The sequence below is a fragment of the Microtus oregoni genome, unplaced genomic scaffold (assembly GCF_018167655.1).
Source record: "Microtus oregoni isolate MIOR12 unplaced genomic scaffold, Mior012 000048F_ref0000485, whole genome shotgun sequence".
In the NCBI taxonomy this organism is placed as follows: domain Eukaryota; kingdom Metazoa; phylum Chordata; class Mammalia; order Rodentia; family Cricetidae; genus Microtus; species Microtus oregoni.
This window is the reverse complement of record NW_024543222.1, coordinates 3712918-3730161: the sequence shown is the minus strand read 5'-3', so window position 1 is coordinate 3730161 and position 17244 is coordinate 3712918. Positions and strand designations below refer to the sequence as shown.

Below are 17244 nucleotides of genomic sequence, written 5' to 3'. Positions count from 1 at the left end.
AGGCCTAGCACTCAACGATCTTCCTGATCAGCCTCCCAGTTGCTAGGATTACAGGCGTATACCACCAGGCTCAGCTGATCCTGAATTTCCCACATCAACCTGAGGTGGTTCCTGAGCATCTGAGAATCTTAACTACCGGTATCAATCATATTTACACACACAATTCATCTTTGCCTGATCTTTTAATCCACACACGGAAGTCTCAGCACCTGCCTGTCCACACTTGCATACCTCCATAATCCTGCCAGCGAAGGCTCTTCACACTCACACCACACAAGGGAAGCAGCTAGGCGTGAGGGCGTGTACCTGTGATCCTAGAACTTGAGAGAAGAAGGAATGAGGACCAGAAGTTCAAGGCCAGTCTGAGCTACAAAGTAAGACCACCTCAACAGTAAATACAAGAAGCTTAGGGACGCTCGCAAGCAGCCAATGCAATGGTTCTCAACCTGTAGGTCATGACCCTCTCACATGGGTCATGGGTCCCCTGAGAGCATCAGAAAACACAGATATTTGCATTGCAAAACGTAACAGTAGCAAAATTACGCTTTGAAGTAGCAAGGAAAATAATTTTATGGTTGGGGGTCACCACAACACGAGGAATTGTTTTAGGTCACAGCATTATCAGGGTTGAGAACCTCTGATCTAGTTGTGTGTTTTAACTTTGACAGGGACACAAATTCTTCTTACTCAAAACTTCTTGGGCTTTTTGTTTGTTTGTTTGTTTTGAGTTGTTTTTGAGATAGGGTCTCACACAGCCTAGGACGGCTTCAAACTTGCTAAAGTAGCTGACGCTGGCCTTGAACTCTTGCCTCTGCTTCCCAAGTGCTAAGATAACAGGCACGTGGCGCCACACACTGCACCCTCAAATTCCTCTAATCTGACTCGAAGCAAACTATCCCCAGAGAGGATTCAAACCTTGGAAATATTTGCCAATTCTCACATACACCCCCACTCTCAAATTAACACAAAGAAATTAGGAAGCCACAAAGCCTTATGTGTAATACAGCTAGGATAACTCTAAACTCCCAGTCAACTGTGATTTTTGAGATTTTTCAGCAAGATGAAAAACTGTGTTTTAGCATTTTTGGCTACAGAGAAGCCACAGGAAGAGGGAGAAGACATCTGTAACAGAAAACCGGAACTGGACATTCAGATTTTACTTTCTAAACATGGAGCTTTAGTCCAGAAAGGCCTATTAAACTCAACCATGTGGCTAAGATCACTCACCAAAGTGTGAGGTAGTAGTTCTCAAACGCTCAGGAAAACACGTGCACAGAGTGGCAGCACCCAAATCAAAGCAACCCTGAGCTGCAGCTTGAAGGAGCCAGCTGAACCTAGAAACACAGTCTGGCTGCAGTGACCCAGCATGCAATGCGATGCGGCACACACTGTGCCCCAGGACAGCACGACACAGTGCGTCCCAGAACAGCATCACTACCCATTATTTCTGACACGTACTTGCTGGCCCTATTTTTCAAGCGCATAATTGATAGAGGGGAGGTGCCTAGTGGCCTTCAGTAGAAGGCAGTCTTCTCAAATAAACTGAGCCATTGCTGTTGCCTCTGAGTGAGAGGTATTTCCTATACATCAGGGACTGAATATTTCTTACACATCAGATGAAATTAGAAAAGAAGATTCTGGTTGGGTGTGGTGGTATGTGCCTATAGCTATATAGCCTGAGCTACATATTGAGATCCAGTCTGAAAAAACAAAGCAAAACAAAAAACCTAAAAGCTGAGATGTAGCTCAGCTGCCTAACATCTTTGCAAGGCCTTGGGTTCTACCCTTAGCCCTGGGAAAACAAGACAAGCTATTCATTTGTTCATTCGTTCATTTAACATGGAGAGTGCCTTGCCCCAAGAGGAACAGAAAACGTTAAGTGGTGATGTGCACATTTTTAATCCCAGCATTTAGGAGGCAGAGACAGGCGGATCTCTGTGAGTTCCTGGCTAGCCTGGTCTACATAGTGAGTCCCAGGACAGCCAGGGCTACACAGAGATACTCTGAAGAAAGAAAGAAAGAAAGAAAGAAAGAAAGAAAGAGAAAAACGAAAAAATAGCCCAACAACAAAAGCAAGAAGAAGCCAGCTTGGTATCTAGAGTTGTACAGCATGCGTTCAGTGTAGGCCCTGGCAGCAGTCAGGCAGAAATGTGGGGCAGGAGGTCAATGGGGATTGATTGTCTGATAGAGGTGGAGGCAGGCAGATCTCTGCCTGATCTACAAAGTGAGTTCCGGGACAATCAGGGCTACACAGAGAAACCCTGTCTCAAAAAACAAGCCAATAAGAAAAATCTTTCTAACTTAGTTTTGCTCTTCTTTTGGCTCCTTCCTGTGTGACGTTTCTTTTGGTTTTGTTTTGTTTGTTTCTCAAACAGGATGTCATTGTGTACCCATGATGGGTCTGAAGTAGCCCAGGCAGGCCTCAAGCTCTCCATCCTGCCATCACCACTTTTAAGTGCTGGGGGGACAGGTGTATGCATTCATCCACACCCCACACCTGGACTACCTGCCAAATTTCACTTCCAGTCTAGGAAGACGGCTTGCCGACTGACTAAGCTATCTGTCAGTCTCTTAATCTCTCAAAGACATTTCCAGCCGGGCGGTGGTGGCGCACGCCTTTAATCCCAGCACTCTGTGAGTTCGAGATCAGCCTGGTCTACAAGAGCTAGTTCCAGGACAGGCTCTAAAACCACAGAGAAACCCTGTCTCGAAAAACCAAAAAAAAAAAAAAAAAAAAAAAAAAAGACATTTCCAGTCTCCAGGCCATGGTGAATGCTATTATCTACCCTGGGCTCAAGTAGGCCAGGACTCTGTAACTGGCTTTTAAAGTCTACCCCCAATGCCATTTGCGCCCTCTAATTCCATCCTTTTAGAGATCGAGATCTTTATTTTATTCAGAAAGACTAATGGCTTTACTGAGAAGTAACACACCCAGTACGGAATTCATGCCTTGCACAACTCGGTCGTTTTGGTAACTATCACCACAAGTCCAGTTGAGAACCTTTTCAGCCCTCCAAAGCATTCCAGTGTGCCTGGCACTATCCCACTGCCTCACCAGGCATGGTGGCCAACACCTTTGTCTTACTCGCTGTTCTACTGCTGTGCAGAGATACCATGGCAACTCTTACAAAAGAAAGCCTTTAATTGGGCTTGCTCAGTTTCAGTGGGCTAGTCCATTATCATCATGGTGGGAAACAGCAGGTATGGGGCTGGGGCAGGAGCTGAGAGCTTTACTTGCTGATAGGAATCAAGGCAGCAAGCAGAGTGAGATACTGGGCCTGGCAAAGGCTTCTTAAACTTCACATTCCCCGGTGACAGCCACACCCCTTCCAGCAAAGCCACACTTTCAAATCCTTCTCAAACACTCCAACAACTGACTGACATAAGCTTTCAAATATATGAGCCTGTGGGGTCCATTCTCATTCCTGTACCACAACTGCAATCCCAGCTCTGAGAGGCTGAGGGAGGAGCTCTGCTCTAATTTCAAGGCTAGCTTTGGGCACACAGTTAAATACCAGGTCATTCAGAACTGTCTAGCAAGGCCTTGTTTCAATTAACAAAAACTGCCTCCGGGCGGTGGTTGCGCACGCCTTTAATCCCAGCACTTGGGAGGCAGAGGCAGGCGGATCTCTGTGAGTTCAAGACCAACCTGGTCTACAAGAGCTAGTTCCAGGACAGGCTCCAAAACCACAGAGAAACCCTGTCTCAAAAAAACAAAAAATCAAAAAAAAAAAAAAAACAAAACCAAAAACTGCCTATCAAGTGCTAGGATTAGAGCTGTGTGCTATATTTGGCAGTGGTCCATGGTACACCGGGGTTTGTTTGTTTTGTTTGAAGCACAGTTTCACTCTGTAGCCCAGGCTGGTCTGAAATTCACAGAGATTAGCCTGCTTCTGCCTCCTGAGTGCTGGGATTAAAGGTGTGCACCACCACATCCAGCTAGTCCTTCTGTTCTTAATGTAGCTCAACAAATTTAATGTAGTCACACAGCTGGGAGATGCCAACGTTGGGATAAAATCTAGCTCTGTTTTAAGTGAAAGTTGTATTTTGCTGGCTTTATCACAAAATAAATAAATAAAACCAAAGCAAAAACAAAAAACGGAAGAGGGCAGTTGTTAAGCTGCTGCAGCCCCCGGTTCAACTGATTAATCCCTTCCATTCTCAAGCCATCGCTTCTGAAACCTCATCATCAACCATTCTGCTTTGTTATTTATTAAAACATTTGTTATGTGATTAGTCAATTGGACCAAGTGCTGTGGCAGCTAACAACTACCCTCTTCCATTTTTTTTATTTGGTTTTATTTATTTGTTTTGCAATAAAGTCAACAAAACACAGGCTTCAGCTTAAAAGAGAGCTAGATTTTATCCCAATGCTGGCATTTACCAGCTGTGACCATATTAAATTTATTGAGCTTTGTTGTTGAGCTACATTAAGTAAAAAGTTATTTTTAAATACAGTCCCATTTATTGGAATAATCAGGTACATAACTCGATTAGTCCAAAAGTTAATAGCAAGATTAATATTTTCCACTTACAGGCAGGGAGGGTATGTGTTTATGATGCAACCTTAATGAGAAAAAATATACAAAGAAAACGTTTCTCAGCAAGAACTATTAGCATGAGACAGTGGCTAAAATCTAAAATTATTTATGTCTGCTGTGAGAGAACCCTTCCACACACTGTAATATGTATTACTCTTGTTGGCTGACAATAAAGCTGATTTGGCCTACAGGAAGGCAGAATAATACTAGGAGGTAAAGTCAAACTGAAAATACAGGGAGAAAGAGGGCAGAGTCTGGGGATGAGAGCCAGCTGCCAATGAAGCAAGATGCTAGAGGACAGGTAAAGCCACAAACAATATGGCAAAATATAGATTAATAGAAATGGGTTAATTTAAGTTGTAAGAGCAAGTTAGTAGTAAGCCTGAGCTACAGGCCGAGCATTCTGTAATTAATAGAATCTTCTGTGTGCTTATTTGGGATCAGGCGGTCGGGACAAAAGAAAAACTCCACCTCTGTTTACATATGTCTGTCCTATACAATATAAAATTTTCATGACTCAAGAAAGTTTGAAGGTTTGGGTTTAGAATTTCACCACAATAAGTAGAGCACCATTACTTGGAGTCTAAACATACTGGGACGTGTTTTGCTTTCTGGCATGTTACATAGTAATTATGTGTTGAAATATCTCTTGGTCTAAACTTTCTATCTAGTTTCAGATGCAGTGCAGTCTTCAGTCTGTTTCATTTCCCATTTTACTCTGGAGGAGGAGTGTTTGTTGATCGTACTGGTCCTTCCACTAGATAAGTAAAACAAAAGATTGTGGTTTGGTGTAGAAAACAAAATGTTTTTGAGACTAAAGGGTCTGATTTACAATTTTTGTTTGTCTCTGCCTGAAAGGAAATGTTCCCTGGGCTTTATCAATGTGAGCATTTATCATCTCAGGCATTGTCCCTCTTTTCCACAGTGCAGTACAGGAAAGGAAGAGCCAAACAGGTTCATGCCTTAAGGCTATAAGCACTGGGTACACACAAACCAACACAGCGAAGACAGTGTGTGTGCATTTATGCAGAGCAGGGAGGTTTGCATCCATCTACACTGCTCCTCATCTCTCTCTGCTCCTACTGAATCTCAGCCATGGTCTGTCTTCTGTCACTGAGCTCTTTGGTCCACAGGGTCCACTTTGGCCACTGGGACATAGGCAGAGGTGCCTTAAGGCTTGAGGATGACACTGAGTTATATACCTTTTGCTGATGGAAATCTTCATGAATAATTCATAGGTTTCCAAAGTATTTGTTTGTTTACTTATTTATTTTGTGTGTGTTGCAGTCGACAAAAATCTTCAGAGAAAAAAAGTTAAAAATGTATTTATTCTGAACGGAAATCAGAATATGGCTTTGTCTTTTGAGACTGGGCCTCTCACTGGCCTGGAACTCTCCAAGTATGCTAGGTGGGTTGGTCACTGAGTCCCAGGGATCGACCTACCTCTTGTCTCCTCAGTGCTGGGATTACACATATCTCCTGCCTGGCTTTTTACACCGGTGCTAGGGATTGAACCTGGTCCTCGGGCTTGCTTGGTGAGCACTTACCAACTGAACCATCTCCCCAGTCCCTATTTTCATTCCTTTTGAACTGATTGCAGGAGCAGAATTGATAGCTCGAAAGCTAAACTCATGTTTAACAAAGAATTACATTTTACAGTTTTATTTTTTCATATGCATGCTCAGAGTTGTGCCATAGCTTATGATAGACTTCAAAAGGCAATTAGGGGAGTTAGTTCTTCTCTTCTACTCTGTGGGTACCTAGGCTTGAACTCAAGACGTCAGGTATCTTCTTCCACTGAGCCATCTTATTAGCCCATAGTTGACATTTAAAAGACTGCCAAATTCCCAAAGGAGCTGTACCATTTCCCATTTCCCTCAGCAATTCATGAGGGTTCTAATTTCTCTGCATTCTTAACATTTGATAGTGTCAGCCTTTTTCATTTTAGGCATATCCTAGAGGGTATAAAGTGGCATCTCATTGAAGCTGATTTTGTTGCTTTTGTTTTGGGTTTGTTTTTTTTTTTGTTTTTTTTTTTGAGATAGGGTTTCTGTGTAACCTTGACTGTCCTGGAACTTGTTCTATAGACCAGGTTGGCCTTGAACTCACAGACGTTGGTGTCTTTTGAGAAAGGATCTTATGTAGTCCAGGCTGGTCTCCAACTTGCTACACAGACACAGACAGCCTTGAACTCCTCCTGATCCTCATGCCTCCACCTCCTGCACGCTGGGGACTACAGGCAGCACCACCATGCCTTCTTCCTCAGTGACAATTCCGTGGAATTTCTGTCACTACACTTTCCAGGGATCACTGCTCCAAGGCTGTCAGTTGCATTTCCATAGTAATATCTTGTCTTCTCATCTCTTCAATGTCTTTCTAAAAAATATTTTTGATATTTTTAATTATGTTTGTGTGCGGGTATGCGCATGTGAGCAAAGGCCAGAGTACTGGATCCCCTGGAGCTAGTTCCAGATGGTTGTGAGCCCTCTGCTGTGGGTGCTGGGAACTGAACTCAGGTCCCCTGGAAGAGCACTATGTGGGAGTGTCTGTGTATCACTTTGTGCACGTGAGTATTGTGTTTGGTTGAACGCAGCACCTCAATTCCCTAACACCCCTTTATACAAAAAGTCCGAATTGTTTGGCTGGGAGCTTCACCCCAGTTCCTGGAATAAGCTCCCTCCCCTGGGAGTTGCCTCAGTCCAAAGCCCACGAAATGGTGACCCCTCCCCAGGGAGCGTCAAGAAAGCCTGCCAAATGGTAACCCCTCCCCAGGGAAGGTCAAGACCACTCCCACAGGCTATTTAAACAGCCCCCAGAAAATGAACACATGGTCCCCAGTTTCTGTGGTTTCCCCTTTCCTCTCTTCCCCTCTCCATGCTTTCCCCAGAGCCACCGGGAGCATTTCATTAAACACGGGCATCTTTTAATCAGTTTGATTGGAATTATTTGTGTTGGCGGAGAGGCTTGTCTAAGAGAAATGTCTAACATTGGAGTTCACAAAGGCCAGTGTTGGAGCCCCTGGAGCTGATTACATATGACTGTGAGCCTCCTGCTGTGGGTGCTGGGTATCGAACCTGGGTCCTTGGGGAAAAGCAGAGTCCTTTTATCCACGGTACCATTTCTTCAACCTCTACTACAAATGTGTTTTTAATCTTGAGGGAATCCAAGTTATCAGTTTTATTTTTTTACTTGTGCTTTTGAGACCTGGGGAGATAGCTGGGTGGCAGAGCACTTTGTAAAGCCCTGGGTTTGATCCCCAGCATTGAGACAACAAAAAGATGTTGTTGGTTTGTCCTTTTGGTATCATTTCTAACTTTCTGAATAATCCAGATCAAATAGTTTCTATGTCTTCTAAGATTTTACATTTAACTCTTACCTTTAGGTTTGAAATGCATCTTCCTACCATATAATTCACCTAATTTAAGTGGTGTAATCCAGGTACAATGATACTCGTTTATAATCCCAGCACGTGGGAGGTGGAAGCAAGATCTACCCTCACTTACATAGCAAGTTCGAGGTCAGTCTGAACTATATGGGAACTCATCTTAAAAAAAAAGGCATACATACATGATCTGAATATATATGTATACATATTAAATATAATCAAATACATAGTGTGTGGTTTGAAGCATATTCAGGGCTGAGCACATTTACCTTTATCTAATTTTAGAATGTTTTCACTACACTAAAAGAAACCCACTAGCAGTCATTCCTCTTGTCCACTCCTCAGCGTCAGGTGAAGCTACTGTCTCTGGATTTCCTTCTCATTTGTCTAGAAGACATGAAACTCTATCGTGGAAAAGAAGGAAAATGAATGTCAAAAGCAGATTTCTTCCCCCTTGCTGATGTGGGATTCCCCTCTGTATGCTGTGAATACATTTTATTACCATTGGTTAACAATAAAGCTGTTTTGGCTAATGGCTTAGCAGAATATAGCCAGGCTGGAAGAGCTATACAAAGAGAGTAGGCAGAGTCAAAGAGACGTCCCAAGAAGCAAGAGATAACAAACCATGAGCCTCGTAATAAAATATAAAATAATAGAAATGAGTTAATTTAAGATATAAGAGCTAGCTAAGAATACACCTGAGACATTGGCCAGTGTTGTAATTAATATAGTTTCTGTGTGATTATTTGGGTCTGGGCTGCTGGGAAGCAACGAGCAGCTTCCGTTTACACACCTTGCTCCTGATATTAGCAGGGAAGTAATCAGTATCACCACAATGCGTATTTGCTGTGAATGTCCTTCATCAGCTTGAGGAAGTTCCTTTCTAGTCCTAATTTGGCAAGTGTTGTTTTATTATTTTGTTTTGTTTTTGTTGTTGGGTTTTTTTTGTTGTTTTTGTTTTGTTTGGTTTTGTTTGGTTTGGTGACAGGGTTTCTCTGTGTGGCCCTAGCCATCCTAGAACTTGCTCTGTAGACCAGGCTGTCTTGGAACTCAGAGATTCGCCTGCCTCTGCCTCCTGAGTGCTGGAATTAAGGATGTGCGCCACCACTGCCCAGCTGTGTTGTTTTTAAATCACAGATGAATGGAAGGTCTCGCAAATGTTTTGTCTGAATCTACTAATACAATCAGGAAGCTTTTCTAGTTTATTCTATTGGTATGGTATATTAACTCTGGCTAACATCATGTATGAAAAAGCATTCATATTAATAGGTCAGAACCCATTAATTAAGCTTGGTCACCTTATAGTCTGCTAGTCTGTGTTCTTTTGTTTTTTTTTTGTTTTTTTTTTTTGTTTTTGTTTTTGTTTTTTCGAGACAGAGTTTCTCGGTAACTTTGGAACCTGTCCTGGAACTCGCTCTGCAGGCCAGGCTGGCCTCGAACTCACAGAGATCTGCCTGCTTCTGCCCCTGAGTACTGGAATTAAAGGTGTGCGCCACCACAGCCTGTCTTAAATAGTGATTTTTGAAGACGTGCTGAGCTGTTAAATTTTTTATGTGTTCCAGCACTCTTGCAACAACTAAAAATTCCAGCTTAGCAAAAATATTAAAACAGCCAAGTATAAGATTACACCTGTAATCCTCATTAATTTAGAGCATGAGGCATGGGGATTAACAGTTTTGGTCAATATAGTAAAATCTTGTCTAAAAAAAAAAAAGGAAAGGAAGGAAGGAAAGACAAGGATGCCAGGAACTGAAGAGAGATGACTCACTGGGGTTACGAGCCCGTACTACTCTTGCAGAGGACCCAGGTTCAGTCCTCAGTATCCATACTGGGTAGCTCACAACAGCCAACATGCCTCTAACTCCAGCTTCAAATACAGTGCCTCTGCAGCCACACCAACCCAAACAACCATATCCCAACACAAACACATAACAAAAAATGAAATAAACTGGGAGGTGGTGGCGCACACCTTTAATTCCAGCACTTGGTAGGCAGAGTCAGGCAGATCTCTGAGTTTAAGGCCAGTCTGTTCTTCCAGGACATCCAGGACTACGCAGTGAAACCGCATCCAAAAATAAATAAATAAATAAAAATTTTTAAAAAACCAACAAAAATAACATAAAAATTTTAAAGAGGACATCATGTTTACACTGTATATGTCAACTTGCCCAGGTGATAATATTCAATGATCTGTTCAGACACTAGTCTAAATATTGCTGTGAAGGAAAACACAGGGACATAACAGTATCAAAATCACACGGACTAAAGCTGTCAGAGAATATAACTCACTAGCAGAACCCTCAGCCAGCATTCTCCAGGGCCTGGTTTGCTCTCCAGCACTACCTAGACAACAACAAAATATGAGTCCCAAATCACAGGTCTGTTGGCTCACACCTGTAGTCTCAGCACTGAGGAGACTCAGGAAGTAGGAGTGGTAGGTAGTACAGGCCAGCAATTCAAGTACTGGAGAGGTCGAGATAACAAAAGCACAAGTTCAAGGTTACTTGGCTACACAATGTGTTTCAGGCCAGCCTAGGCTATATGAGATGGCTGTGGAATATCCCTTCTATTTGCTATGAATATGTTTTACTCCCACTGGTTGATATAGACTGCTTTGGCCTATAGCAAGGCAGAATAAAGCTGGGCAGGAAAGCAGGATGGGACAGAACAGAGAAACCTCCGATTACAGAGACCCATCTCAAAAAAAGATAGACTTTTTTTTTTTAAAGTTTAAGACAGAGCAAGTCATGGTACTCAAGAGGTTGAGGCAGGACTGACAGTTTGAAGTCAGCCTATACCGCAGAACAAGACCCTGTCTCAAAAAAAGAAAAGAAAAAAGAAAAGGAAAGAAAAACTAGATGCCATAGTGGATGTCTTTAACCCCAGAACTTGAGGAAGAGACACACAGATCTCTGAATTCAAGGCTATCCTGACCTACATAGTGAGTTTCAGGTCAGCCAGGGATACCTACTGAATCCCTATGTAAACAAAAGGAAGAAAGAAGAAAACAGAAAAATTAAAGCCAACCTGGAATACACAGAAAGATTGTTTTCAAAAAAGGAACAAACAAAACATTTTGATGTGCCTACTCGGGTAAGAGTGTTCACCTAGAATATAAGAAATCTTGGGTCCAAACATAATAAACTCAGCTTGGTGGTGAATTCATCTGGTCCCAGAACTTGAGAAAATCAGAAGTTCAAGGCCATCCTTGGCTGCAAAAGTCAGTCTGAGCCAGGCGGTGGTGGCACTTGGGAGGCAGAGGCAGGCAGACTCTGTGAGTCTGAGGCCAGCCTGCTCTACAGTGTGAGTTCCACGACAGGCTCCAAAGCTACACAGAGAAACCCTGTCTTGAAAAACCAAAAAAAGAAAAAGAAAGAAAGAAAGAAAAAGAAAAAGTCAGTCTCAGCTAAATAAGTCGCTGTAACAAATAAAGCTTGCCTGAAGATGAGAGGGCTGAGCTAGCCACACTAGTTAGCCATAGAGGCCAGGCAGTGGTGGCATACACCCTTAATCCCAGCACTAGGAAGGTGGAGACAAGAAGGGACTTGACTGGGTGGGAAGAAGACAGGAGCTCAGGGCATTCAGTCGGGGATTCATGGAGACAGGATCTTGCCCATTTTGGTCTGAGGATTCAGTAGAGGTAAAAGGTCTCCCCAGTAACTGGCTCCTTTTCTTCTCTGATCTTTCAGGATTTATCCCAATATCTAACTCCGGGTTTTTATTGAGATCAATCAGAATTTTCATGACATTGGGAGCATTATTTTGGACTGTTAAACACTGACTGTGTTAGTGAAGAAAGCTTTGGAGCCACATGTTGTGACTCAAGCCTGTAATCCTAGGATTTGGGCAGCGCAGCTATGGCAAGAGGATTGCCCCAGGTTTGTGGCTCACCAAGGCTACACATCAAGTAGCCAGCCAACAGTGAGAGAGCCTGGCTCAAAAACAAGTCCCCATCTCCCCAAAAAGGTTTTAGGTAGGTCCATTACTCTATTGCACACCGTTTCCATTTCTCTTACCATCCTTTGGGAACAGCCTTTCAAACATCTACCGTCTTTAATTTCCATCCATCTGTGGAGGAGGAGGGCAAATGTTCTCCTGAGGCAATAAGCCCTACTAAAAGCTCCAAGCTCAGCAAAACATGATCCATATTCTGATCAATAAAAGCTGAGCGACTTAGGGAAAAATATACCAAACCACTACCGCATATTTTCGTTTTTAAGACACAAAATGCAAGTCAGGTATAGTGGCTGACATTTGTGATCCTACCACCATCATGGGGGGGCTAATTATACTTTCCTTTTTGTTGTTGTGTTGGCTTTATTTTGTTCGAGTCAGTCTCACTGTGTAGCCCAGGCTGACCCCAAACTTAATAATCCTCCTGCCTCAGCCTCCAGGGTTTGAGGATGCATTTTTAAGAGATAAAAGTACAGTCATAATTAGCAAGAGCTTTATTAAAACACTAAGGATCCGCAGCTTCATCTCAGGCCTGTCTACAGCAGCTCTTACTGCAAGGGCTCGCTCATTCTCTGGCACAAAAGCAGCGAGCACCAGAGCGGCTGGTACACACTCAGCAGGGAGGCAGGTTCATTGTCTAGTTCCAGCTTCCACCTGGCAGAAACCCGATGGACTGCTGAGAAACCAGCTCGACTCATTAGCGTGTCTTTATCCTATCAAAGGGAAAGCGGAATCCTCTCCAATTCTGCACCTCACACTCTGCCATCATCGAGCTCCCCAGCAGGTCCTCAAGACAGAGGGAAAGCGGTAGACTTGGGTCCCCAGGGGTCTTGAGAACAGCAAGTAAAAAATTAATTAATTCAAAAAGGACAGATAGCGGGGTCATTCGCCAGCAGCTCAGCGGCTGTCCTTCGCTCAATTCGACTACTCTGTCATTCTCTCTCTTCTGCTGTCAAAACTGTCCCGCAATGCGAATGCTGACGCTGGGGATGGAGGAAGGCATTCATTCACCTTTTCGAGGGACGGCATGCGCCTGAAAAACACTTTTGCCCTGTCCCCAGCCATCCCGTTGCCAGCAACTAGAAAAGGGGCAAGGGGCAATCCAAGTGACTCTGTCCAATTCCCATACATTTCTGCTCACTTCGTCCCCCCTCCCCCGAAACCTCAGGAAAAAGCTAAGGACTGCAGGAGCAAGTTCGTGTCCGTCCCCCCACCGCCCCACGCCGGCAGAAACCCACTCCTAACCGTCCCAGCGGCCAGGATGAGCCAAACCGGGGACGACACCTGGCGCAGGTGCCTGTCAGGGATGCCTCTCCAAACCCGCAGTCGCTGCAACGCCGCATCCCGGGCATGCGGCGCGCGTCCCTGGCGCAGAGCAGAGGACCACCGAGGCCGTCCTCGCTGGACGGTGACCTCGGTGACCCCGCAGGCACCTGCAGTCCCTGGCGCGGCGTCGCCGGGGTCCGGGATGGAGGACACCTCCCCGCCCTGCACCCCCTCTCTCCCCGCGACCTGCCCCGCTCCGAGGCCGACTCGGGGACCGCCCGGGCCACCGCCGCGTCGCTCGCCCTCCCCTCCGCCCGGCCCCCCGGCGCGCGCCCGGCCCTCACCGGACTTGGGCGGGTAGCGGTACACGGAATTGGACGGGATGTCCACCTCCTCCACGCCCGCGTGCTGCCGGCTCGTCAGGGCCCCCATGACGGCTGCGACCGCGGCGTCGCCGGGCTACCTTCTCCGCGCCTCAGCGCGCCGGCCGGCCGCACGCCCAATGCGGGGGTCGGCGTCCAGCCGCGGCCCGCTCGGCTGAGGCGCTGCGGCGGAGGCGGCGCGGAGCGGCCTGCAGGGCGCGCACCATTCTCCGCCGGGCACCGCGGCGGCGCCTCTGGCTTGAGGGGGCTGCCGGGCTGAGCCGGGGGGCGCCGCCGCCTCAGGCCGCGTGATGTCAGCGGCGGCTGGCGAGCGAGGGAGGGGAGGGAGGGGGACCGCGACGGCCTCAGCCAATGGGGCGGCGGGGCGGGAGCGCCCGTGGGCCGGCCAGCCAATGGGAAGCGAGCTCCGGTGGGAGCCGGCGGCGCGTGCTTCGCGTGGAGGCTGCGGCGCGGACGCGACCCAGGGCTCAGCGGCAACGATGGGCAAGCATCTGGATCTCCCGGAGCTGCCCCGCCTTGGCCGAGAGGCCCCGGCTGCGTCAGGCGGAAGGAGCGTGGTCCCCTCCCGGCTCGAGCAGGGTCCCGGTTAGATCACCGCGGCCCCGAGGAGGCCTGCCTCGAGCTCGCACGCCTTTGTCCCTGAATCCCAAAGCGAGCCGCCCCGCCCTGGCAGCCAGGGCCCCACCTCCTCCGCATCTGTCGAGGTCCCAAGGGGAGCATCCACCTCCCTCGTGCCCCTCCCGCCAAACCCCAAATGTTCTGACAACCCAGCGTCCCAAATGGTCAGCAAGACTACATGGGGGTGGCTGTGTGACCCGCTAAAATGTGGCCGTCCCCTCTGTGTATGCTGTTTGTATCCCCTTTTCTGGGCAGCTCAGATAGCCTTTGGGTTTGACTTGGTCGAGCATCAACTCAAGATTGTCACTTTCAAGCCTGTCCCTTTTGAATTGTTCTTTGGAGACTTTGGAAAGGCCTATGTGTGGCCTATGGGTGAAGAGTTCCCGAACAAAAAGGGGGTTAGACCTAGGTAGAGCCGACCTAGGAATTCCGTGTACGCACCTGAGCGCACACAGACACAGACACACCACGAAACAGAAGCTCGGGCATGCAGAAGACGTCATTGCTCAGTTAATTACAGACATTTCGGTATTTGTGGGTTTGATGAGGTCTTGGAATATTTTTGTTTATTTGTTTGTTTTTGTTTCCCTGGAGGGGAGACTGATCAGCAAGAATTTGAACTGTTTCAGCATGACTTCAATATTCAGCAACACACAGAGTAGTTTGGGGTGACGGCTTGCTTGCCTTGTTTAGGTTTGTAAAACTGTTTTATAGCTCTAGCTGTCTCCTGGTTGTGTGTGTGTGTGTGTGTGTGTGTGTGTGTGTGTGTGTAGTTTGCAAGGGGACTGTAGTTTAAGTTTTGGGGGTTTTATTACATTTTATTTGTGTCCTGTGGGGGGTGTCCTGTGCCACCAGATGATTCCAGTAGTCAAAGGATTAACTTACAGAAGTCTTTTTTTTAGTTGTGTGGGTTTGGGGGATAGAACTCAGTTCTTCAGGCTTGGCAGGCACCTTTACCCTGCTACCCTCTCCCACTTTTTGAGACCAGATCTCGTGTAGTTCATGCTGACCCAGAACTCCTCTTGACACACACAGGGATTCTCTGTGTTACAGCCTGGCTGTCCTGAAACTCGCTCGGTAGACCAGGCTAGCCTCGAACTCACAGGGATTCGCCTGCTGCTGCCTCCCAAGTGCTGGGGTTAAAGGCCCATGCCATCACCTTCTGGCTCAACCTAGTACTTCCAGTTACCAAGGCTGACCTTGAACTTTGGATTCTCCTCCCTCCCCCTCCCAAGTGTATTCTGCATTTTCATTCATCCTCTTAGTAGTAACCAACTGTCTTTGCTAAAGTTATGAACCACCGCCTTGGTTTTCTCCCTTCCCTGTCATTCATATTGGCTGATACCGAGGGAGGCCAAGTCTCTGCTCCAAACACACTCATCCAGGGCCCAGAACTCCCTGGCAAAGTTTGGAACTCTCCCTGCAGCCCCTGGCCTAACCATAGGCTTCCAGATGTATCTTAGGGAAGGAACTAGAGCCATATTCCTTTCTCTACACACAGGTCCTTCCTTGCACGTGTTAGGTGACAGTAAACTACTAGGGACCAAGACTCTAGAACTGTGTGATTCCAGCCTTTGGGAGGTAGAAAAGGAGGCTTAGGAACTTCAGATGCATAGAGTTCAGGGCTAGCTTAGGGCTACATAAAACCTTGCCTCATACAAAACAACAGAAACTACAGATAGACAAACAAAAGCAACACATCAATTTTTATTTTCAAGATGTGGGTCTCCCATCTAAGTACTGACAATGACAAGATCCCCTGTCGGTGACTCTGGAGAGATGGCTCATCTTCTTTTCTTACAAAGGGCCTAGGCTTGATTCCCAGCACACAGTGCTTCATAACCATCTGTAACTCTAGTTCCAGGGGTTCTGGTGGCCTCTTCTGACCTGAGGCACAAGGAACTGCACGTGGTACACAGACATACACTCAAGCAAACACTTATACAGGGCCAGGCACAAGGGTGCACAACTTCAATGTCAGCACATAGGTGGCAGAGGCAGGTGGATCTCTGAGTTTGAGGCCAGCCTGGTCTACAGAGTAAGTTCCAGAACAATCAGAGCTATGTATTGGCACTCTGTTTGGAAAAAAACAACCAACAAACAAAAATTAACACTCATACATATAAATAAATCTTTAAAATATATCCTTTTTCTATTCTAGTCCTGCCTCCATCTCCCAAGTGCTAGGTTTACTAGCATGTCCAATCTATTCAGTGCTCGGGATGTTGGAGATTGAACCCAGGGCTTTGTGGATACAGGCAAGCAAGCTACCAACTGAGCTGTATGGCAGCCCCCAAAGACTTGTTTATAGAAAGTGATGATGGGAGAAAGAGAAAGGGATAGCTACTTTGGGGAAAGTTCTGGATCAACAAAAGTTTCTGTGAATTGAGCTTGAATTTTCGTTGACGGTCTAAACACACTAAACACACTGATAAAGTTTTGGAAAGAGCCTCAGTCCGCGCCTAGGACAAAGGTGAGGTAATCGGCTAATCTCTCCAAGGAGCCTGGCCTGGAGCTGCAGAGGCCTGCATTCCTCCCTGGACCTTCCTTAGCTTCCTTCCATTCTTTCCCTGGAGATCTGGGCCAGGGAGAATGCCTAAGAGAGAAGACTCAGAGGAGAGGAAAAATCCAGAAGCGACAGCTATCAGGTGAGCTATAAAAACGCTTTTCACTTGAAAACCTGGTCCAGGGAGGGTCCAACTCTGCGCAGGGAGATTATGTGTGAATACCAAGTTTGTCTCCTCATTTGTGTAAATCCCTGTATTTTTCAGCGTCCCTTGAGAGAACGCCCTCAGAGAACCAGCCTTCCAGGGTCCCGGGCATGGTGGACACGCAGGACAAAAGAACCCTAGGACAACTAGTCCCTTAGAGTTTCCATTCTGTTCCTTTTGGCTGCCCTGCTTTCAACCCACATGTACATTTTCCACACACAATACGTGTGCTCATTTCGACAGTTCCCCCAACAGGAAGAACTGGGGCCTGCAGGCAGGAGCTGTCAGATACTGCCCTGGAGCACAGCATTCTGCAGGCAGCGGGGCCAGGGAGGTAACGCAATGCCTCAGGAGATCTGTCAGAGTTCATACTGGGCCGGAAGATT

At 46.4% G+C, this 17244-nt stretch overlaps 1 protein-coding gene across 4 annotated transcripts in view; it reads right to left on the bottom strand.

Annotated features, from left to right (window-relative positions):
- Positions 1-13859, bottom strand: part of Rnf157 (ring finger protein 157) — a 76407-nt gene extending 62548 nt beyond the window's left edge. For all 4 annotated transcript variants that reach the window (XM_041635885.1, XM_041635889.1, XM_041635887.1 and 1 more), the window contains exon 1: positions 13491-13859. In XM_041635885.1, the coding sequence (XP_041491819.1) occupies positions 13491-13578 (88 nt within the window). In that variant the 5' untranslated portion in view covers positions 13579-13859. The remainder of the gene's footprint in view (positions 1-13490) is intronic.
- Between the last annotated feature and the right edge of the window lie 3385 nt (positions 13860-17244).